At 39.8% G+C, this 24,655-nt stretch overlaps 3 protein-coding genes across 3 annotated transcripts in view; 2 read left to right on the forward strand and 1 right to left on the reverse strand.

Moving 5' to 3' along the window:
• Positions 1-5,701, forward strand: part of LOC131681190 (uncharacterized) — a 56,028-nt gene extending 50,327 nt beyond the window's left edge. Inside the window, exon 3 of the mRNA XM_058961900.1 lies at positions 5,645-5,701. Within this exon, the coding sequence (XP_058817883.1) occupies positions 5,645-5,701 (57 nt within the window). The remainder of the gene's footprint in view (positions 1-5,644) is intronic.
• Positions 1-24,655, reverse strand: part of LOC131686055 (tyramine receptor 1) — a 218,758-nt gene that overhangs the window by 62,249 nt on the left and 131,854 nt on the right. The gene's annotated exons all lie outside the window — the stretch shown is intronic.
• On the forward strand, positions 13,175-18,291 carry LOC131681191 (uncharacterized). The gene is made up of 2 exons (XM_058961901.1): positions 13,175-14,980; positions 15,121-18,291. Exons 1-2 carry the CDS (start codon positions 13,175-13,177, stop codon positions 18,289-18,291), a joined length of 4,977 nt encoding a protein of 1,658 aa, XP_058817884.1.

A 24,655-nucleotide genomic window follows, 5' to 3' on the forward strand; every position in this document is an offset into this window, starting at 1 on the left:
TTTTCTCATTTTCTCATTTTCTCATTTTCTCATTTTCTCATTTTCTCATTTTCTCATTTTCTCATTTTCTCATTTTCTCATTTTCTCATTTTCTCATTTTCTCATTTTCTCATTTTCTCATTTTCTCATTTTCTCATTTTCTCATTTTCTCATTTTCTCATTTTCTCATTTTCTCATTTTCTCATTTTCTCATTTTCTCATTTTCTCATTTTCTCATTTTCTCATTTTCTCATTTTCTCATTTCCTCATTTTCTCATTTTCTCATTTTCTCATTTTCTCATTTTCTCAGTTTCTCAGTTTCTCATTTTCTTATTTTCTCATTTTCTCATTTTCTCATTTTCTCATTTTCTCATTTTCTCATTTTCTCATTTTCTCATTTTCTCATTTTCTCATTTTCTCATTTTCTCATTTTCTCATTTTCTCATTTTCTCATTTTCTCATTTTCTCATTTTCTCATTTTCTCAGTTTCTTAGTTTCTCATGTTTCTAAATTTCTCAGTTTCCTATTTTCTTAGTTTCTGGCACTGCCAGTTTTCTAATTTTTCAGTTATCCAGTTTCTCAGTTTCATTTTTCCCATTTCCATTTTACAGTTTCCATTTTCCATTTTATTGTCAACTTTGCTATGTTTCTAGTTCACCTTATTTTCCTTTTTACATTTCTTATTTTTCATTTTTCTATTGTTCCGATTTCCCCTTTTTCCTGTTCTATTCTTCAATTTTTGAATGTTACCTTTCATATTTTTATATTTTCATTGTTCCTTTCTTGTTTCCTTTTCGTTTTCTTATTTTTCACTTCGCTTTTTTCTTTTATCCTTTTTTCGTTTTTCTCTTTCTTTCGTTTTTCCCTTTTCTATTTTTCCCTCTTTATTGGTTTTTACTTATTCCCTATTTTATCTTTCTTTTTTATATTTTTTTACCTCTTTCCTTTTTACTTCTTTCCGTTTTCATTTTTTTAACAATTTTTTTATTTTTTCTTTTTTTGGAAATCGTAGCATGTTTTTCCTGTACTATCTTCCCACCTATTTTCTGTTTGTGATATTTGCGTGTCCATTGTTAGTTTCGTCTCTGGCTTCTTTCTTGTTTTTTTTCTGCTTTTTTGATCCTTGGTTTCTTTTGTGTTTTTACATTTTTCCTCTTTCTCAATTTCTCTTTCCGTTTTATTGCCATTTATTTTTTCATTGCGCTTCAGTGCCTCTGCTTTCCTCATTTTTTTCCTTGTTTGGAAATCGAGACATTTTTCTTCTTTAGTTATTAATATTTTTCTTTTTTTGTTTGTCTTATTTTCCGTTTATACCCAATTTTTCTTTTTTCATTTCTTCTCTTCCTATTTTTTTATCTAGTGTTTTTTTTTTAATTTTTTCTGTTTTCAGTATCCCTATTCTTATAATTTCCTTGTTTCGTTCGTCCATTTTATTCTTTTTTCTTTGTTTCCTTTTTTCATTTTTTTCTGTTTTCTTTTTTCCTGTTAATCTCTGCTCCTTTCTGTTTTTTTCTTGTATCCTCTTTTTCCGGTGCCCTTTCTTTACGTTTTTTACCATGCTTTTCCCCTTATTTCGTTTTTTTTCGCTTTTTCTCTTTTCATAGTTTGTTTTACCTTATTTCTTTTTTTCGTATTTCTTCGCTTTTCCTTTTTCACCGAAATCGAAACTTGGTTCCCTTTTTGTCCTTTGTTTCCTTTCACTTTCATTTTTTATCTGTTTTATTATTACTCTTCTTTTTTGCTTTTTTAATTTTATCTTACATTTCTACTCTCCTTTTTGTTCTTGGCGTTATTTTCCGTTTTAGCATTTTCATTTATACTTTCTTTTTCTCTTTTTCCTTTTTTCTTTCTTCCTCTTTTCTTCTAATTATTTTTTTTGTTTTCTTTTGCCTATATTCCTCTTATCTTTTTTATTCTACTGTACTTTTAGCTGCTCTTCACCATTTCTTCTTTTCTTTTCCTTTTATTTTTAATATTTTGTGTTGTTTCCCTTTTTTGCTATTTTCCTTTTTTCCTTTCAACATTTTTGCCTATGATTATTATTCTTTTTTTCCTTTCTTCTATTTTCATTTATCCTGTTTAGCATCTCATCCCCATTTTCATTTTTTCCGTTTTACCTATTCTTCATGTTCTATTCTTTCATTTTTACATTTTATGGTTTTTGCTTTTTACATTTTAACACATTTTCTTTCATGCGCATTTTTTGAACTGATTTTGTTTGTTCATTTTTTCGTTTATTTGCAATTTTTCTTTTTATTTCCTGGCATCTTTTTTTGTTATTTCCGTGATTCCCTTTTCTCTTTTTTCTAATTGTTTTTTTCATTTGTTCCTTTTTCTCTTTTATTTTATGTCCCCTGCACTTTTCTGTTCATATTTTTAGTTACTTTTCTTTAGCTCTTTTGTTTTTTATCTCAGTTCTTTGCTGTGTTTTTTTTCTTCATCTTTTTCACCTTTTTTTGTTCCTTTTTACCTTTTTCCGTTGTTTTCCCATTTTCCTGTTTCATTTTGCCTATTTTTTTCTTTTTGCTTATTCTGGTTTGCCCTTGTTACTTCTTTTAAATCGATTTTATTATTTTTTCCTTCTTTCCTATTTTTTTCTTCTAATCCTTTTACCTTTACCCCATTTTACTTTTTCTGCTTTTTCCTTCTTTCATATTTTATTTTTCTTTTTGTTCGAAATCAGGATATTTTTCTCTTCCTTTTTCCACTTTTTCTATTTTCGAATTTGTCCTTTTTTATCTGTGTTCTTTTATTTGCTTCATGTTTACTTTTTTCTTTCTTTATTTTTTTTTGCTTTTTCTTTTCTCATTGTTTCATTTCCCCCCTTATTTTTCTTCTTCCCTTTTCGTTTGTCTTTTCTTTATCTTATTTCATTATTTCGTTTTATAAACACACAGATATGTTTGCATTGAGATGCTATTTAGAAAAGATATACACTGTAATCATTACCATATTAGGCATTTATTATTTCATAGATTATTGACTAAGTACCCTATTCTTTGATTTAGAGTAGATCTAAGAGTGTGTTCATCTCTGTACCTTTATAAAACTCCACAGGCGTACCCCGGAATTAAAATAATATTAAAATTAAAACAGAAAAACGTGTTTGAGCACAAATGCATTTGACCTGTAATAAATGCTGTTAATCATCGCCTACTACGTTGCCGACGGATTTTTGTCAGGTATCATATCCATCAGAACCTACTGTAAGTGTTTTCTAATGTTTGTTGCTTTGATGTTTTTAAATCTGTTTATTTTACCATTTGCGTTCATAAATTTGAAATTCTTATTTGATGCTTTCCAGACAAGTGACAAAAACCAAGTATTCCAAGCGTTGACAAGAGTTTTATGCCACCAACACCCCAGGAAAATGATATTATTTTGCGGACAATGATAAAAGCTCCAACGCACAAAAAGGTTTCATTTAGGATGTTGTCCGTCTCCGACACACGACGGCACTGCTGCCCAGTATCCCACGAAACCCTAGAGCGTGACAGCCAGTGAATGGAAATAATCTGTTGCTGGTTGGTCCCACGTGATCACCTCTCCTGCACCTCTCCAGCTTTCAGCCTGCCCAGAAACGGAAGTAACGCGTGGATGTGCTACCATTATTTACACTTTGTGTCATTCCCTGAGGGCTGCAAGGGATAGTAGGTACATACACAACAGCCGGTGAATGGCAAGACGGCAGTAGGCCTATGTCAGCTAAAAAACAAACGAGAGAGCATTCCTTGCGGGGTTAGTCATCGCATCGCATCCAAGGAGCCTATTGTTGCATGAGAATTTCCCAAATATGTAGCATCACCTGACTCGCAAAATAAACTGTTGGAGAGCTACTGTACGAAATGTTTGTCTTTTGCTTACCCATATGTGAGGGTAGTTGGTGCCACAGGCTACTGAGACTCATCAACGTTTGCCGGAATTTATCACAACGAAAGTTTTCGAATTTAGAGTCTTTTCTGTCGAATAACAGTATGCCAAGCACCGGTGGTGTAGCACGGAGTTGAATTCATCTAAAATTTCTGTCTTGAATTTAACAAGTCTTTTGCTAAATTGTTTTGCAATTGAATGCTATGTAACATTTTTACAGTGAGAATGCAAAGTTCAAAAGAAGCTCTTAACAAACACGCAATATAATATAATGTAATATAATGTTTTAAATTTGAATTCTTGCATAAGTACCAGCTTTACTTTCATTCCGCCAGTTTTGAGCATCAGAACCACAATGTTGTGCGAAGCGGTTAGATATTGGTTGCATTAATCATTGCCTTCATCGATACGCTCCTGCCATGCCGGGAGATATAACCCGAAGTTTCTTCGATACATCAACTATAGCTAATTCCTAATCAAAATGATTATCCCAGCCTCAATTTCACTGTTGGTTTACCTCACTTCCTCATCATTACGGATATTTTGTCTACACCCCAAAAATAATAAACTGAAAACAGCTCGCTCATAAATACATCCCGGCTTGTTTCGTCTAACACCGGGGCAAAACAACGTGGCAGACGTGTTGTATGATACCCCCAACGTTCACCCGTTTTCTGCCGCACTCCCGAATGAGAGGCAATCGCCAACGTTCCGTTTGTTGTTGGGTGTTGCTTGCAGGGAGATAGGAAGTTCTTCCCCCCCGTTATACATCACGCGAGCTAGAAGGCCATGAGCGCGGAACATACCCATTCGTCCTGTTGTTATACATATACATATGTGTTCTTGCTTTACACGGAAACACAGCAGACGGTGCTGCGGTGCGTTATTAGCTTGTTCTAACTGCTGCTCGTTAGCACTGACTGACTTCCTCATCACCATTTCAACAGACAACGGTCTGCTGGTGCATACATTTTGTCGGTGGAAGAAATGCCAGGAATCTCCAGGGCTCCTATGATGCGTGAGATGAAAGGTGCATTGCTGTAATGGGGTAATTAATTCTGCCCCATATATGCGCATCAGAGTGGACAACCATATTTTTTCTGGCGCGGGTATGTCCCATCCAGATTTTAAAATTATTAGCAAACACGACATATTTGAAACTATTATTTAAATAAACATTCAGACGTACAAGTCGCAGCAAAATTTTGGTATTTTGCAATTTATAGTAAAATAAAAATATTTTTTTGGTTCACTCTAACGCACACTACAATTATCATATGCGGTAGGTATACAATATGAATTCTAGAATGCGTTCCTTTACAAGTTATACAATAAACTAGTAATTATGTAATCGGTTTATCTCTTTTTTGTACTACACCGGTGTAGCACCAGGTAAAATAAAAAACACGAAGTTTATGTTTTAGTTCTACATACCACCAAAAACTACATCAAAACATATGGAAAATGATAAAAACTGTGTTTCATATCAAAACCCAAATAGTAATTTATAAGCTTTTGCGTGTTTCAATTAAAATGGTGTAAAACAAAATATTAATGTGGTTTGTAGGCACATGGACAGGAAAGTGGATAAATTGTGAAGGTGTGCATTTGAAATGAATCATGCATCGTGCGACTTCAATGTTTCAGTGTGAAAGTATGAAATAAGTCCAAAAGAAGTATACTCCAATCGATCGTTTTAGCGCGTTAAAATCGACGTTTTGTCATTAATGAAATTCACAAATTACCTTATTTTCATTGTCTGTAACTGTAACACTACCACTTTCTATTTTTTTAGGATTCACAACTCAAGACTGCCGATTTTATGCCTCCGACGCAAATCGAAACAATATGAAGGTAAGTTAAAGTAAATTCTATCATCGGTTGTTGTATTTAGAGGTATATTCAAAACCATTTTAAACCTACAATTTGCCGATATCTGTGGTAGTTCTGTTTTGAGGATAAGACCCGGTTCACAACACCCCACTGTCTTTTGCTACAATCTTTCAAACGTAACGGTGCTTAGAATAAGCACAATTTTTGAACTAAAAATAGAAGATAGTTTTCGAAGTTGGTGGATGGGATAAAAAGTCGACCAGAGTTCTACGGCTGCCTTCAATTTTTCTGTGCCGACTTTTTTAAATCCATTAATCCAAAAAATTATAATTTATTATTAAAAAAAAATACTTACAACGACACTTCTATAAATTCACATACAATTTAGCCATGCAATTCCAGAAATTCCTATATTAATATGTTTAATATTGAAGGCTTGAACGTTAAGGAGTTTCTCATTGTATCTACCCTCTTCCGCTTATTTATTGCTAGGTCCCGTCAAGTTTGTCCCTGCTTTAAACCAATCTTGAACTAGATCGTGATTGAATAAAATTTGCTTCAATTGGCGTTTGGCTTGGAAACGGGAGGTACTTAAGGGCATCCCGAAAGTGTTTTGGTTTAAAACAACAAGTGTTTACTGTATTAAATTTCGTTAAGTTTGTAAAGAATCCGAATTCTTCGCATAATGTTACATTACATTACATTCTCTAAAATAGAAACACTGATTATTTTGCACGAAATCATGTATATCACATCAATATCCATCGATATGCTTCATAAATGTTGGAGGACAAACGTTAGCAACGATGGATCTTTAATACACCCAAAAAAATAGTCATTTCAATATTTTTTCGTCTTTCTATTTGTACAACATGCACAGCGAACATGATGTGCTTCTCCCAAGCCCGTCAAGTCTTTTGTTAATCCATTGTGCATTTTCGCTTATTCGGTCTATCACAAAGTGCAACTACGGCACCCTACGAAATGACGACTTCGTTTATTCCGTAACTTTAATGCTTTCTCTCCGGATCACAGAAATCAGTTGATGGGAAATAGGCTTTCGTCTCCAAACAGTTCTAAAACCACTTCAAAAATAGTTTCGACTCTTCTATATAGCCAAATCTAATCCGATTGGAATATTCAAGCCAATTCTCGTGAAATTGGTCCAGAATGGATTAATTTTTTATCTTAACAAGTTAAGTGCAGTACAAAACCATCAAATTACCGATCACATAACAGAAATATTATAAAACTATATCTCGCATTGTTACTTGATATAAATTTCCGTTATTTTAACTATTAACGAGACCTAATTTATAACACATGATGTTACAAAAATTGCGTTCTGTTATAATCTTGTTATTTTATTCTCATCGGGTGGCAACAGTGTTGTGTTACTTTCACTGGAATCAACAAAATTAGAAAATGTTTTTTTGCTTGAAAAAGAAGTCAAGCGGCGGAGCCTGTCCTCGATCTATGGATGGCACTGGTTGTTGGTTTGGAGATAATGGGCTCTATCGTTGGTAAGTGAATATCCTTTACTGTTAGGTCCGTAGATAGTTATTGTGTAGCCATTTGTGGTTTAGCATAAGCATTTAGGTTGCGGGAGGATTTTGAACAACTGCAACAACGATGCATAGTCCTGTAATGTAGTGTCTCATTGCACAGTTGGCGTTGTCTGTTTTATCGTACCATTTTCGGTTCATCTGCATAAAATAGTTACGTATGAAGGGGTTGGTTTTATCGGACGCATTCTCACCGCACGAATACCGCTAGGAACATTCGGGAAGAACTTCCTACACGTATTAGCTGTAACGGAATCCACTTCTCCTCATCTTAATATGAATTTCTTAGTCATGATGTCAGGGGTTCGCGGAGGTAAATTACTTAAGCGTACTTCAATAGCGTCGTTGTTCGGCGGTGTGCTGCATGTTGTTCCGCGACATGAATGACTACTTGGTTAATGTTCTCGAATGTAATCAGCACGCTATGTTTAATATGGTGCACCTTACAAGTGTTAACCTTCAGTAGATTGAGCTCCATTTGACGTTAGTATTTTCGAAGGCAAATAACAATAGATTTCCAGAAACGATCAAACGTTTGCAAATGCTGGAGTTAAAGTGAATGAAGCAGTAAAGTTTTACCGTGTGATTTTTTGTTCTCAATCTTCGACATAGAAACCACAAAGGCGGCTCCAACTCACTAACAAAGGGGTGCACACCATTCTGGCAAAAATAATTATGTTCATGATTTAGAAAACTAATTTTCATATTTTGTGTAACTGATTTTCTAGCAAGGTTCATATGTAGAGAGCTTTATACTCTTCTATCTTCATTCAGGGGATCGATTTCGCCATTGATGCTTTATTTCGTAAGACTTAATCGATTTGGAAATCGCAATATATCGAACTAACAATGCAAAAGCAAATAGCAGAAACCAGTCCACAAGTATATTAGCTGCCCTAGTTGAACTCATAAATGTGAATTTAATCAATTATTAAAGTTTATTTACGATTTTTCGACTATTTACTCAGTCGAAACTTTTAGGCACATAATCCTCATTCCAAAAAACTGACATGCATCCATCGAGGTGATCTCTGCTCTTGCGTCAAGATTTTCATATATTGCAATTTGTTTCTAATTGTGTCTTATTTTCTTTACAACATTAACTATTACACAAGTTTACAAAATAAATAGTTTTCGAGTTACAGTGAAAAAATGAATTTTTGCCCTTAAAATTAAAAATACATTCAGTAAAATCCAAATATCTTCGGTTGTAGTGCATCGACGTGAATTATTATGATGTTGAATTAAAGGTAATTGAATGCACTTTCGATCGTTAGAACATTTTGTTTTAAAGCGACTACTGTTTCTGACATTGTTTACGAATCTATTGAACTTTTTCTTAATTTCTCGTCTTTTTTTTAAAGTAAAATGAGTGTGTGATCAATATTTTCGGCAAGATAAAGCAATCCTAAAAATTATATTTTTATGGAAAATTAAAGCCTGCTAATAACAAATGAAAATAAGCACTTGTTAGTTTAAATCCGATGAAAATTGCGAAAGTCATTCAATTTTTTGTAAAATGCAATTTTTTGTATTCCTCTGGGTCAACTTATCGAACCGTCTCGATTCCAATTTTTTCTAGGGCTTGTTTAATAATATATGAGGGATTTTCTGTCAGAATTCTGTTAAACATGTAAATGGAAGAATTTTGAAAACAATAATGTGGGGTAATATTCGAACTCGTTTATCCAAATGATTAAAGATTTCTGATAACAATAATTTCAGGCTCAATGAAATTATAAGTCATCGAATGATTGGTATGCAATACTGCGTGTAATATTTACAAGTGTATTACATAAAATAACACCCTAATGATACAAAATTCGTTGTAAACTAAACCCGCACACGTTGTAAAATTCGTATTTTGAAACGCTAGCTGCTCAATTGGGTTTTGTACAATGTTAATACAAACTATACGAATCAGTAGAGGTATGTGATACTACATACGTCAAGTATTATAAAATTAATAATACGTAAAACTTTTAATTTCTTTTCCTTCATAGAACAACTAGCAAATCGTGTTTTAAAACATCGAACAAGACTTATTTTAGGTTTGAAATCTCAAAATCTGATATTCAGAATGATTTGAAGAACGTAGAATATTTTGTAATTGTACTTAGATGTTTTACGCATTATATTGTAGTATACTGAAGTTTTGTGAACCAGTACAGTAAAATCGATACATCGTGGAAGCCTATGTGAATCCAATATAATTTCAAATTAAAAACTTCAAGACATTTTAATAACGTAAAATAAACTTTTAGTAGAACAAAACGTGACGAAATCGGTGGATAAGTCATTATTCGTAAAGCTAGTCTCCGAATTTAACATTTTACACCATCATAAGCTTCCGATTTGTGTATCAAGGCGTTGTGGAGCGTGCATTTTTAGCATAAACGAGTTCCAATATTACCCCACATTAAATTCTCTTAAAATTATTCAATTTACTTGTTTAATAGAATTCTGACAGAGAATTACTCATATATTATGAAACAAACCCTAGAAAAAATTGGAATCGAGACGGTTCAATAAGTTTACCCAGAGAAACTTAAAAATCTTCATTCTACAAAAAATTTAATAACTTTCACAATTTCCATCCCCAATTTAACCCAATACGTGCTTATTTTCATTGGTTATTAGCAGGCTTTAATTTCCCATAAAAATATAATTTTTAGGATTGCTTTATCTTGCCCAAAATATTGACCAAACGCTCATTTTTCTTCAAAAAATGACGAAAAATTAAGAAAAAGTTTAATAAATTCGTAAATAATGCCAGAACCAGTAACCGCACTGAAACAAAATGTTCTAGCGATCGAAAGTGCATTCAATAACAATTAATTAAACATTATAATATTTCATATCTATGCACTAGAACCGAAGATATTTGGATTTTACTGAACGTACTTTTAATTATATAGGTCAAAATAATTTTTTTACTGTAACTCGAAAACTGTTCTACTGTAAATTTTTTGGACCTCATTTTCGGATTCAGTACACGATTTTATATCGAAAATGACCATCAGCTTATTTAGTTCAAAAATGCTGTAAACTAGTGTTATTCATGACATATCAAATAGTTTTTAAGATGTATTGCTATACACTGTGTATATTACTGTACAAAAAACAACTTTACTTTTATTGTCAAAATAATATGGATCGTGCTAATATCAGTTATTCGAATTGAAATTATTCTATTTTCTTCCATACGATATCGATACTGTTTTGAGTACACCGCTAGAATAGACTCAGTGAAACGACACAAAAAAAACGAAAACATTCATAAAATGGTGACACTCGATTAATTGCTTTTTTTCAAATACTATTCGGCCAAGTGGCATAAGGTCAAAAGACACTTTCACTGAAATGACCCTTTTCGGTGAAATGACTAACGCTTTAAGCCAAACGACTTTTTCGGTCAAAGGACCTTTTCGGTCAAAGGACCTTTTCGGTCAAAGGACCCTTTCGGTCAAAGGACCCTTTCGGTCAAAGGACCCTTTCGGTCAAAGGACCCTTTCGGTCAAAGGACCCTTTCGGTCAAAGGACCCTTTCGGTCAAAGGACCCTTTGTAACGAGTACGTTAATTGTAAATAATTAAATGTATATAGATTTGTAAATATTAGTACGTATGCGTAAATTGTTATTTGTTCTAAATTGTTTATTATGCATGGTATCCATATTATCAATTTAAACCATGGAGAAATGTTCGCAAAATCGAGTTGCTACGGTAGCGCGAGAGAGACTTCATCAAGAGACTTGCTATAATACGCACTTGATGAGTGCCCGTAGTTCTTCGCAATTGCCCATTACTAATTTGCTGGCCTAGCGATGCCGCCGGTGAGGGAAGGGATTGGGCTGCCGAAAGAGGCCATCGACCCTTGGTCAATTTCACGAATATTTGCACTGTTGGGAGAGCGTTTTGTTTCACTCTAATGTTTGGACAGGCAGCAGCCGTGCATGATAGACACCGTCCGCAGAAATGAGATGCGGTCATGAAACTGGGGAAGTTCGGGATGATCAATATGATATTAGAAATGTCTCTATTGTCCACTTCGGGGAAATTGCGTCAGATCCGCTGACGAAGATCTCCAAATCGCGGTTATTCTGAGGATTCCCAGAGCCCAATAAACCACTTTGATCGTTTCAGTGGAAGAGGCAAGAGTGGTTCAATTTTGTTCGCGCCGTGATGTGTTTAGTGTGGTAAATTGACTCGACTTTAATTGTTTCACCAAATTGCTAATAAGTTTCCCTCCCCAATAGAAAAGCATTGCAAAGTATAGCAATAAGTAGCTTGGCGATTCTAGTGTGTGCGCTGCTAGAAAAATATAAGGTAAACCCGTAATTTTTGGTTACCCCCAAATGTGCGCGTGCTGATTTGTCCTCGTGCGACGGCAATTTACTTCACAGGTTCGTGGCAGCCGTCGAAAGTCCGACACATCACACCTCTTCGTTAGTGACCGCTCTTGACCCCACGATTCGGTTCAAGGTTGGTCCCGGTGGTACACGTGGCCGGAAGAAGGCGGCGTCCGTCAAATCGCGCCTTGGCAGGACCGTTCGAAGACAGCAAGTGCAACCTCAACAGCAATCTACGCTTTCCGGTGACGACCGAAAGTTTCGACGGAAGTACCCCGTCTGCGTAAGTTCCACGAACCGGCGGTGAAGACCATCGTCGTCAGCCCAGTCCGATCAAGGGTGATCGCACGTGGTGTCATCAGTAGCAACAGCAGCAGAAGGAATCGCCGTCTCCCGCCATCATGTCCACGTAAATCCTAGGTCGTGAGTAGAGTGAAATATATGTTGTGATTGTCCATGCGCATGGGGTCACATTAGACGGCCTTACCCTACCGTCAGATTTGCCAGCCGTGGCTCGCAGTGAACTTGCAAACTAAATAGCACCGCACGATATCAAACAATACCCACGCCGAGAGCACGCACAATGCTCTGTATATCGCCACACTAGAGGATAGGGAAACCGAAAGGGAAATGCGTCTAGCTAGGTTTGAATAGAGAAAACCGAAGAATGGGAATAAAATCGCAATTGTAAATAGGAATAAATGTTTTGATGAAGTGAAAAGTTCTGTTCTGTGTTAATGAGGTTTCCCGTACGGTAGATGTAGTAATTGTGATTTGGTGAAGTCTTTGGGGTCTAGTTTATTTCGGTCGGTATTCTTTTCTCGTCTTTTTTTTGTCTTTTGCTGGGGAGGTTGGCCCCGATACCAACCGGAACCACTCTCGAATCGAACGCTTGTTCGTCAATTGGTCGGATTGGACTCTGCCAGTGATGAAAAACCCCCGCGAACAGAATCTTTGCTTCGGAACTAGTTTGTATTGATCATTTCGGATATTTCTCGGGTTTATTATACGCGCGGCTCGGATGGTTGTGATCAGCTAGCTTGCTTCCTTCCTACATTGAGGAAAACCAGAACCTTCTCCTGAAGGGTCTCACAAGGCCGGGCAGCTCTAAACCAGGTGGGTGGTCTCTCGACTGAGAGTGGCGCATAAACCACCCACTTACTTACCTCGGAAGCTCGTTAGGCTGGCCAGTTACATTTGGCGCCCAACAAAACCAGGCATTTTACTTTTTTTTGGTCAAACGTCGGTTCGACTTTACAGTCATCCAACGCAATTTGGCAGTCTTTATGTAAATATTTTTCCGTTCTACTAAGGGACATTTCTCAATAAAATTTCGAAATAAATTCTATATACATTTATATTTATTCTTTATCTATACACGGTGATATATTATTCGCTGATTTCGCTCATTTATTTATTATTTATTTATTTATTGCATGTTCATTAATATTGTTAAGAAATCGTTCCAATTATCATATTGTTATTTATTCATACTCGTCTAACGCGTGCTATATCGGTTACATCATTTGCTATAACGTCTATACAATACAATCGATTAAAAAAATAAAATAAAAAAAATGAATCGACTCTTCCCACATGCCGAAGATTTGAACCAAGAGGAGGTCGATTATGAGTTGATGATTCGGGAGCAACCAGAAGATGCATTCTTACAAGATCTTCAAGCGAAACAGAGACATTTGCGAAGTTTGTTCAGGGCAGATCAGGCCGAAGGTCGAAATTATCGGTCGACGATTAACATTATGCATGAAGTTGCGCATATTGAGGGAAGAATTTCAATGTTAGAAACAGCTTTATCAAGAAAGGTGGAACAAAAACTGGAATCGAGAGTTCTTCATTATTGGTACAGGGTAAAAAGGTGTTTGGCTAACAACGACGAAGAAAAAAAGATTCGTCGGGACCTGACTCGGCGAATCGAGAAGGTCATGCAGAATTTTCAATTTGGGCCACCGCTGTCTCCGTTTAAGAACAAGATAAATAGCATTATCCAAGAAGCTGAAGGGGCAGAAGGTACGCAAGATCAGAGGTTTCCCATTCCGGCTCCTACGCCATTAGATTTTAATCAGGCGCCTTCCGTCAATCCTCCACCAGACACAGGGAAAGGAGCCGTGCCTAAACGGCCAACAGAGCCACTTCTAGAAAAAGGTGCAGATGCCACAGTGACGGTGACCAAGAAAGAATGGGAGGATATGCAACGGGCGTTATCGGACCTGATGAAACGGGTTCAACTGAACATTCAGCCTAACGTAGTCGAACGGCGAAGGGACCACGAACTCAATACTTTCGAGACGACTTCAACGGAAAGACCACCACGGCCAACATTGTCAAACTTGCCAGGACGAGACCAGAACACGGATTCAAGCGAAGATGAACGCGATAGTCGATTATTAACGAGATTTCCTGGAGGCCGGCAAAATTACCAGGACAGCACAGATGACTCCCACAGAAGCTTCGGAAGACACTCAACTTCCAGATACTCCGATGAACAACCTCGGTATCAGGAACAAAGACGATCCTATTGTGGAAGGAATGAAGCGCACGGACGGGTAGAGAAATGGAAGTTACGATTTACGGGAGAGCCAAGGTCCATCACAGTCGAAAATTTCCTTTACAAAGCCAAGAAACTAGCAGAACGAGAGGGAGTGCCCAAAAAAATGCTGTTGAGGGATATTCACATGCTCTTAGATGGAGCAGCATCAGATTGGTTTTTCACGTACGTGGATGATTTCTACTCTTGGGACGTTTTCGAAACGAGCATAACGTATCGGTTTGGGAACCCTAACCAAGATCAGGGAATTCGTTCAAAGATCCAGGAAAGAAAACAACAGCGCGGAGAACCTTTTATCGCCTTCGTCACCGAAATCGAAAAACTGAACCGCATGCTGTCTCGACCACTATCCAAACGAAGGAAATTTGAAGTGATCTGGGACAACATGCGCCAGCATTACAGATCTAAGACTTCAATTGTCGAAATAAACGATCTCCAACAACTGATCAGGTTAAACTACCGAATCGACGCAGCGGACCCGCAGCTACATCAGCAAACGGAAAACCAATTTCGCCGCCCCATTAACCAAATCGAGGCCGACGGAAGTGACTACGAAAGCGATCGTTCCGTCCCGCTAAACCTACTTAGAAGTCGACCAGGTAGAGACTCCTCTTTTCCTACTACAAGACCGGGACAACAAGTATCGTCAGGGGCTACAATGCAACGAGTTGAACGACCTATTCAGGGACAGGTCACGATAAAATGCTGGAATTGTCAGGGGGAGGGACACGGCTGGCGACAGTGCACGAAACCCAAACTAGTGTTTTGCTATGGTTGCGGGAGTCTGGGACGAACGATTCGAAACTGCGAACGTTGCGTAATTGCAACGGGTGCAGCTCTAAACGGATTACAGGGAAACGAATGAAGGGGTGTGAGTCTGGGAATTCGAGCATCCCAACTTCAGTAGATGTTCCCAAATCAATGTTCCAAACCCTAAACTACGACCCCTTATTGCAGGTTTATCATATTAAATTACGCGCCAGCAAATGTCCCCATTTAAAAGTAAAAATTTTTGACACTGAAATCGAAGCTCTTCTAGATTCCGGGGCGGGAATAAGTGTTCTAAACTCCCTCGAACTGGTACAAAAATACGGCTTGAAAATTCAGCCAGCTCCAATACGCGTTTCGACGGCCGATGGGACAAATTATAAGTGTCTCGGCTGTTTGAACATTCCCTTCACCTACAAAAATGTTACAAAGGTAATTCCAACAATTGTTGTTCCAGAAATCTCGAGGAAATTGATCCTTGGGGCAGACTTTTGGGAATACTTTAAAATTAAACCGATGATAGATATGGGCCATGGCCCGGAGGAACTGGAAACCGTAAACCCGAAAGAGGATTCGACAATTTGCTTCACAATCGAGCCAACGGAGGTTCCATCGCAGGCGGAAGTGGAAACCGAAGACGACACGTTAGACATTCCAGTCTATGAAGGGCCAACCGAATCAATACCAGATCCAGAATTGATAGAGACTGAACATGCTCTCAGTGCAGACCAACGAAGACAACTTACGGAAGTCATAAAAGGCTTCGAGCTGACTTCTACCGGCAGACTGGGGCGAACACACCTAATCGAACACAGTATAACCCTCAAAGAAGGAGCGGTACCACGAAATCCCCCGATGTACAAATGTTCACCCTACGTTCAAGATGCCATCAACGCCGAAGTTGAACGCTTCAAAAAGCTCGATGCCATTGAGGAATGCTATTCGGAATGGACGAATCCGCTTGTACCGGTGATGAAAAAGAACGGCAAGGTTAGAGTGTGCCTGGACTCCAGAAAAATCAACAAACTGACAGTAAAGGACACTTACCCAATGCGAAATATGCAGGACATATTTCGGCGTCTGGGAAAAGCAAAATATTTTTCAGTGATAGATTTAAAGGATGCCTACTTTCAGATACCACTGAAAGAAGAAAGCAGGAACTTAACAGCATTTCGTACAGCGGAGGGGGTATTCAGATTTAAAGTACTGCCCTTCGGTTTGATGAATGCGCCATTCACAATGTCGCGTTTGATGGCAAAGGCGATTGGGTTTGACCTCGAACCACGTGTGTTTGTATATCTCGATGATATAATCATCGCAACGGAGTCGTTTGAAGAACACCTGAAGCTGCTCAAAAGGGTGGCCGAAAGACTCCGCCGAGCAGGATTAACCATCTCACTCGACAAATCACGATTTTGTCGCAAGCAGGTGATGTACTTGGGTTACCTACTGAGTGAAAACGGGTTGACGATCGACAGTGGACGGATTCAACCAATTTTGGACTATGCACGTCCCAAAACGCAGCAGGACATTCGAAGGCTGATGGGACTGGCCGGCTTTTACCAACGCTTTATAAAAGAATACAGCAGGATCACGGCCCCCATAACGGACCTCCTATCAAAGGAAAACAAACGGTTTACGTGGACGAAAGAAGCCGAAAGTGGATTCAATGAACTGAAATCAGTGTTGACATCAGCACCAATCCTTGGAAACCCAGATTTCAGTCGTATGTTCACTATCGAATCAGATGCGTCGGACCGAGCCGTCGGGGCAGCGCTTGTGCAAGAGCAAGGCGGGGAAACGCGAGTAATAAGCTACTTTAGCAAAAAGCTAAACCGCACACAGCGACGGTACTCAGCAGTCGAAAAGGAATGCTTAGGTGTTCTATCTGCAATACACCACTTCCGTCACTATGTTGAAGGTACGAAGTTTCGGGTGGTAACGGACGCCAGAAGCTTACTCTGGTTATTCAATCTCGGTACAGAGACGGGGAATGCGAAGTTGCTAAGATGGGCGCTCCGCATTCAGGCCTATGACTTCGACCTTGAGTACCGAAAGGGGAAAAGCAACATTCTGGCAGACTGTTTGTCAAGATCGATAGAGGTTGACTCAATCACGCTGCTGCAGGCCGATCAAGCATACGAAGACCTCGTTGAAAAGATTCGAGCGAACCCAGCCAAACACAGCGACAAGCGAATTGTAGATGGAAAAGTGTTCCAATATGAGAAAACCAATAGCGGGCAGAGTGACCCAAGGTTTGCTTGGAAACACTTCCCACCGACAGCAAAACGTAAGGAAATCATTAATAAGGAACACGAAAAAGCCCACTTCGGGTTCGAAAAGACCTTGGCCGCCGTGAAACAACACTTCCATTGGCCCAGAATGAGTGAGGAAATTCGTCGGTTTTGTCGGGAGTGTCTGAAATGCCAGGTTAGCAAATCAGGGAATGTTAACGTCACCCCACCGATGGGAGCACAGAAACCGGTAGAGTACCCATGGCAGTTCATAACGCTGGATTACGTCGGCCCACTACCGGCGTCCGGCAGAAATAGGAACACTTGCCTTCTTGTCGCAACGGACGTCTTCAGCAAATTTGTTCTGGTCCAGCCATTCCGGGAAGCCAAAGCAAGTTCACTGGTCGAATTCGTGGAAAACATGATTTTCCGACTATTCGGGGTACCAGAGATCATGCTCACGGACAATGGATCGCAGTTCGTCTCAAAAACTTTTACGAGTCTGCTAGAGGCTTATCAAGTGTCCCACTGGCTAACCCCTGCATACCACCCTCAGGTCAACAACACCGAAAGGGTGAATCGCGTCATTACGACGGCAATACGGGCAACTTTAAAAAAAGGCCACAATCATTGGGCAGACGATGTTCAGGAAATCGCCAACGCAATCCGTAACGCAGTTCATGACTCCACAAAGTACAGCCCGTACTTTGTCGTTTTTGGTCGGAACAAGATTTCGGACGGAAGGGAGTACGGTTACGTAAGGGACAACTATCAGCCAAGCGCGGATGACGACAATTCTGTTTCCGATAGACGGAAGAAACTGTTCGAGGAAGTGCGAACCAATCTGACCCTGGCGTACCAAAAACACGCTAAAACATACAACCTTCGATCAAATGCTAAATGTGCTTCTTATACAGTGGGGGAGAAGGTGCTGAAGCAAACCTTTGACCTTTCTGACAAGGGGAAAGGGTTTTGCAAAAAGCTAGCGCCCAAGTACGAACCGGCTGTCGTGCGGAAGGTACTTGGCTCCAATACCTATGAATTGGAAGATCTTGCGGGAAAAAGATTTGGGGTCTACTTCGCTAACCGTCTGAAAAAGTTGCACTCTTCTCATCTAAACAATTAAATGAACAAAGTCGAGCTATGTACCTCCGCAAGGAGTAACTACACTATACGATGAGTAAGAAAACACCCTTCAGGTTAAAAGCAGCTTACGGCCAATCTTGATGAACTCGTTCAAGGAAGTCCTCGGACGGACTTGCTACTGAGATACCAAGATTGTGCCTAAACAAATAGAAAATCCTCTCAGCTATGAATAAGCTTCTGCGAAGTGACAACGAATGGATGATTCACAAAAAAAACCAAAAATGGGTAAACAAACCGACATAGCAAACCGGTTTAGAACCGCGAATCGCGAAACATAATACATCAGCGATGGTCAATTGTAAATAATTAATTTGTAAATAGTTAATTGCCTAATTACCTAACCCTTATGCTAGTATTAGTCCTTATTCTAAGTTAGTCATTAATTCTATACACTCACAGTTTTCCAACGATGGTCGAAACCCTGTTAACTTGCTTCCTTCCTTCGGAGGGGAATACTTGCAAGCAGGCAAAAAGAATACACATCCTTCCTTCTGAGGGATTGCTTGTTGATGACGTCATCGATGTATATTTGTATTTAGTAGTATATGATTCGGTTGAGGGTTTTTTTTCTGCTTCCATTGCTTCCCGGGCCCCGTGGTGGTGGAGGAACGCTACGTGGGAAGCTGAGCTGCAAGCAACCGGGCGGGTCATAGGTGGTGGATAATGCTTAATCGCGATAGCAACTAGTTGTGATTCGCGACCCGAACCAGCAGCGGGGGCTGACTGCGGGTGTGGTAGGACGAGGTAGTGGGCCCTATACGTCCTAGGCCTAAATACCACATGCCCTAAAGCAGCCCTGACAAGGCGAGTCAGCGCCGCCTTTAAATAAGCGCTTAGCCCAAATCCCTCTCCTCCCGTTATCCTTCCTTCCTTCCTTCCTTCTGCGGCTGTTCGCCCATCTAAATATGGAAGCTGTTCTTCAATGTCAGCTTCTTTCACCGAACAGCCTAGATAAGCCGTGTAGTGTCGGTAGTGGTTGTTTCAACCGGCTAAGAATAACACTACGGACTACCTGTTTCAGTGGTAAAAATCTACCAAACAGGGAACCCCAATTCCATAGTGTCATGCGACCCGTGCTATGGGTAAAATTGTTGAGGGGGTTTAAAACATTCTCAATGGCGAACGGAGCCTGGGAAAAGTCGGGCGAACTCCCCAGTATGCTGCATTACGCAGCGGAACGTTCACTCTACACACCGATTTTTTTCACCGATGATCCACTTAATTTTGCCGAATTTTTGTTGGCTGGGGGTTTGCAGAGACTCTCGGCTGATGGTACTTCGGTGAAGTTTTGTTGAGTTTCGATTATCAAATTTCGATGTGTACAGATGAACCTGCCCAGAGGCCGTGTGGTATCCGGCCTAGAATTGAGCCACTGGAGTCCTGCTGCCATGTCGTAGGAGGCGACTGAAAGTAGGAGACCCTAAGTCAAGGTGTAGTTCCGTGCCGAGGACTTAATGATTGGAGGGTCTAAAATATGCCAGTCGCGCACGGAGCATTTTGGGTTTTGCCCTTGCTGTGTTATGCGAATCTCTGACACAGTGGACCATTATTTTCTTCGCAAATCGTGGGAATCAAATGATCATGTCCCATTTAAACCTGATATGGCTCGCTAAATGCGTTAACATCCCAACTCGCTTGGTGTCCTCTAGTTGTTGTGCAATTTGTGTTGGAGATGAAATGTACAGTTCTCTAATCAAAAATGGTTAGAATAGCACAAGTCAATCTCCAACATAAACGTACAGCAACTATGAATTTATCTCGACTCATGCAGGAAGGTAAAGCTTCCATAGCATTGGTTCAAGAACCGTATTTCCATAAAGGAAACTTCTATTTTGGAAAGTTACTTAACACTGCCTTCATTGCTTACAACAAGACAGGCATGACTAACCCACGTGAAATGCCTCGTGCTTGCATTCTTGCAAATAAGGCTATTGACGCGTGTCTCATATCGGAGCTCACAACTCGCGATATCTGTGTTGTCACAGTTACATTGACTGTCGAAAACGTAGACAAAAAATATATATATTGTTCAGCATACCTACCGCATAACGAATCATCTCCTTCTGATGATTTCAAAAGCATTGTATCATATTGTAGCAGAAATGGGCTTCCGCTCATTATCGGCAGTGATGCGAATGCTCATCACATCATTTGGGGCAGCTCAGACATCAATCTGAGAGGCTCTGAACTGATGGAGTACATAAGTAGTACAAATCTCCATATTCTGAATGTGGGAAACCGACCAACTTTTGCGAGGTCTGGGAGGGAGGAGGTGTTAGACATAACACTTTGCTCTGATAGAATTTTGCATGAACTGGGAAATTGGCAGGTTCCAAATGAAACTGAACCGTCTCTATCCGATCATAAATATATATTTTTCGAGCATTTTGATGTCACCTTCAATGTGGTGACCTATCGTAATCCTAAATCTACAAACTGGGACCTCTTTTTGGAAAACTTGGCGACTAAATTTCATGGATATTTTCCAACAATTAGTCAACTAGACGACTTAGATGACGTCGTGGATACGACAAACTCATTCATATTAGCATCCTACGAAGAAGCTTGTCCACTTCGTACTGTTAAATCGACTAGGGGAACCCCTTGGTGGAGGGCTGAGCTTGAAAGAATGAAGAAAGTTATGAGAAGAGCTTGGAATCGGCGTCAGCGTGATGACTCCAGGGCTTTCAGGTCAGCTCGTAGTGCATATAAGAAATGTCTTAGATCTGCAGAACGGGCTGGCTGGCAAAGCCTATGCACTAATGTCTCTAGTCTGAACGAGGCTAGCAGATTAAATAAAATTCTCTCCAAATCGAATGATTTTCAGATGAACTCCTTGAAAACCAGAGATGGTGTTTATGTGACGGACGAAAAAGATGTTCTTAATTGTCTCTTCGACACACACTTTCCAGGCTGTATCGATCCGGAGTTGATCAACGTTCACAGATCTCATTCTGGTGATTCGGACTCGTGGGCGTTAGCACGCACATTGGTTTCCACTGAATCGGTCAAGTGGGCAGTTGACAGCTTTGCTCCATACAAATCACCCGGAAAAGATGGGATACTTCCCGTGCTACTGCAAAAGGGATTTGATATTCTTAAACATGTCTTGAAAAAGATTTTGCTTTCCAGTCTTGCTACCGGGTATATCCCGAAAGCATGGCGAGAAATAACTGTTAGATTTATTCCCAAAGGGGGGCGCTCAAGCTATGAAGAAGCCAAGAGTTTTAGGCCAATCAGCTTAAGTTCTTTTCTTCTGAAAGCTTTGGAACGGATAATCGATCATCACATCAGGAACGTTAGTTTAGTTGAATATCCACTGCACAAAATGCAACATGCATATCAGTGTGGGAAATCCACGATCACTCTGCTTCACGATGTTGTTTACAACATTGAGAAAGCCTTCTCGCTCAAGCAATCTAGCTTGGGTGTATTCCTAGATATTGAGGGTGCTTTTGACAATGTGTCCTTCCAGTCTATTCTGGAAGCGACGCGCGGTCATGGGATACCTGCATGTATCTCAGGTTGGATAAACGCAATGCTTAGTAACCGCATGCTTTGCTCGTCACTGCGACAGGCTGAGATACGGATGTTGAGTATTTGCGGTTGTCCTCAGGGCGGCGTTCTGTCACCTTTGTTATGGAACTTAGTAGCTGACGGCTTGTTGAAGAAACTCAATGAGCTTGGATTTCCAACCTACGGGTTTGCTGACGATTACCAAATACTAATTACTGGATTTTGCATCGGAACAATCTTTGACTTGATGCAACAGGCATTAAGAGCTGTCGAACAGTGGTGTCGACAAGTTAAACTATCAGTTAACCCAAGCAAAACTTCAATGGTTCTTTTCACGAAGAAGCGAATAACAACCGGGGTTCGTCCCTTGCAGTTCTTTGATTCTGAGCTACTGTGTGCGGATCAAGTCAAATACGTTGGAGTCATATTGGATTCCAAACTGAATTGGTCTGCTCACATTGAGTTCAGAGTCAAGAAAGCGTGCATGGCCTTCGGGCAGTGCAGACGAACTTTTGGAAAGACCTGGGGTCTCAAACCTAAATACATCTATTGGATTTACACGACAATTGTACGTCCAATACTGTCATACGGATGCCTTGTGTGGTGGCAGAGGGGAGAGGTGGTGACAGTCCAGTCAAAGCTAAACCATCTGCAAAGAATGGCGCTCATGGCGTTGACTGGTGCTTTCACCACGACTCCGACTGCTGCTCTTGAGGCACTTCCAAATATCAAACCATTACACATACACTTAAAACAAGAAGCACTATCATGTGCATACAGACTGCAGGTTACTGGGCTTTGGAACAGTAATCATGTTGATCTTGCTACCAGTCATATACGATTGTGGTCACAAATGGTTACATGGGGTGAAGATATTCTTGCTCCCAGCGATATTACACTCACTTGTAGTTTTCCTTACAGGACATTCCATGTGAAGATTCCCTCTCGAGAGGAGTGGTTGTCTGGCTTTATGGAAAGACAACAACAAACGCAAGTAGTCTGTTACACTGACGGTTCTCTGATGGAGGGACGTGCTGGTGCTGGTGTCTACTGTCGTGAAATGAGATTGGAACAATCTCACTCACTAGGTAGATATTGTACTGTATTCCAAGCAGAAATCTTTGCGATTATGTGCGGGGTGCAATCGGCCCTTCAACTGAGTTTGTCCGGCAGAGTTATAAACTTCTGCTCCGATAGTCAGGCTGCAATCAAGGCCCTTAGCTCAGACAAATCCCGGTCCAAGCTAGTGATCGCGTGCCGAACCCAAATCGAAGAACTAAGCATTGTCAACACTATCTACCTTGTCTGGGTGCCCGGACATTGCGGTATTACTGGAAATGAATGGGCTGACGAATTGGCCAGGGCAGGTTCAGCGATTGACTTCGTTGGTCCTGAGCCCGCCCTGCCAATTTCGACAAGTTGGATAAGGGAAAAAATACGGTCCTGGGCTTTGTCCGAGCACCGCAATTATTGGAGAAATCTACAAACGTGTCGCCAAACAAAGGCGTTTCTAGAACAACCATGCCCAGTGGTTTCGAAAAATCTCTTACATTTTTCGAAGCTCCACTGCGGCATGCTGACCAGGGCTTTAACCGGCCACTGCAAACTCAATTATCACATGGCAACTATTCAGCGCGCTGAGTCTTTTTCATGTGATCTTTGTGAATCCGACTACGGAACCTCATATCATCTGATATGCAACTGTCCAGCGGTAGCGCAATTGCGATTTCGAGTCTTCAGCCGTCCTTATATAGACGAAACCATGTTTGGTCGACTGAAACTCAGAGACATACTAAAGTTTCTTATCCAATGTGGTAAAGAGCTTTAGGATTATTCGCAGGCAAGTTGAACTACTTGTGAGTTTAACTTACCTGTTGTTTATTTTTGTTTTGTGCTGTTATTTTTCCCACCCTTCCAATTCTACTTCCCCACTCCTCCTTGTCCTTTCCTTCCACTCAGGAAATGATGAAAACACACGGCAAGGCACAAATCCCCGACTATGTACGGGGAACGTGCCATTTGAGCCAATATATTCTGATTCCTGATAGTTTCGTCTTCCTGTACATATAAAAATTTACATTTAGTTTTCATTCACAAATACTTACTTCATTCCTTTTCTTTATTTTGAGCGCGTCCCACGCAGCAGCTTATTCGGGTAGGTGACAGACCAAATCTTTTTCTCGCATTTCTACGATCCTATCCTTCCGTTTTGTAGATTTACATCCCACAAATCCAATTCCTTTTTGTCCTGAAACCCTCCAATATCTTCCAATCCAATAGTCAAGTTCCTCGTTTCCATCATTGATTTTTTCGATTGAATTTTGTTTTCCTTAGCCTTTCCAATTGCATCATGTTACAGCTTCCCTATAATTCCAGTTCCTTATCCATACCTCCCATCCGATCCTCCTTGAATTTTTTGCTTTAAATCAGTAGTCATCCCATTAAATAGGTGTCCTCTGTTAATTTCGACCAGTTAAAAACTTCCTCTATTTTGATTCTTAGTTTGCATCCTTCATTTCATGTTATTTTTTACTCATCCTTCATTGTCCGAGATCCTTCCTTAACGTTCAATTCCCGATCGATGGCATCCTACACAATCCTTCCTTTTCCTAGCTAGCTAGTGCCATTCTTCACAATAGCGGATGGTTCGTCTACCTGTAATGAAAAAGCCAACACACAACTTTACACCCGATAGGGAACGATTATAAAATTATACTCTCCTCCGTCAATGTTCACCCGTTAGATTTCCCGTGAATCGAACTAGCTGACGACCGATTTTTTTCTCAATTTCCCGATAAGGGAAATACGAACACGTCGCGCACGCGATT

Source organism: Topomyia yanbarensis, chromosome 2, assembly GCF_030247195.1.
Source record: "Topomyia yanbarensis strain Yona2022 chromosome 2, ASM3024719v1, whole genome shotgun sequence".
Classification (NCBI taxonomy): domain Eukaryota; kingdom Metazoa; phylum Arthropoda; class Insecta; order Diptera; family Culicidae; genus Topomyia; species Topomyia yanbarensis.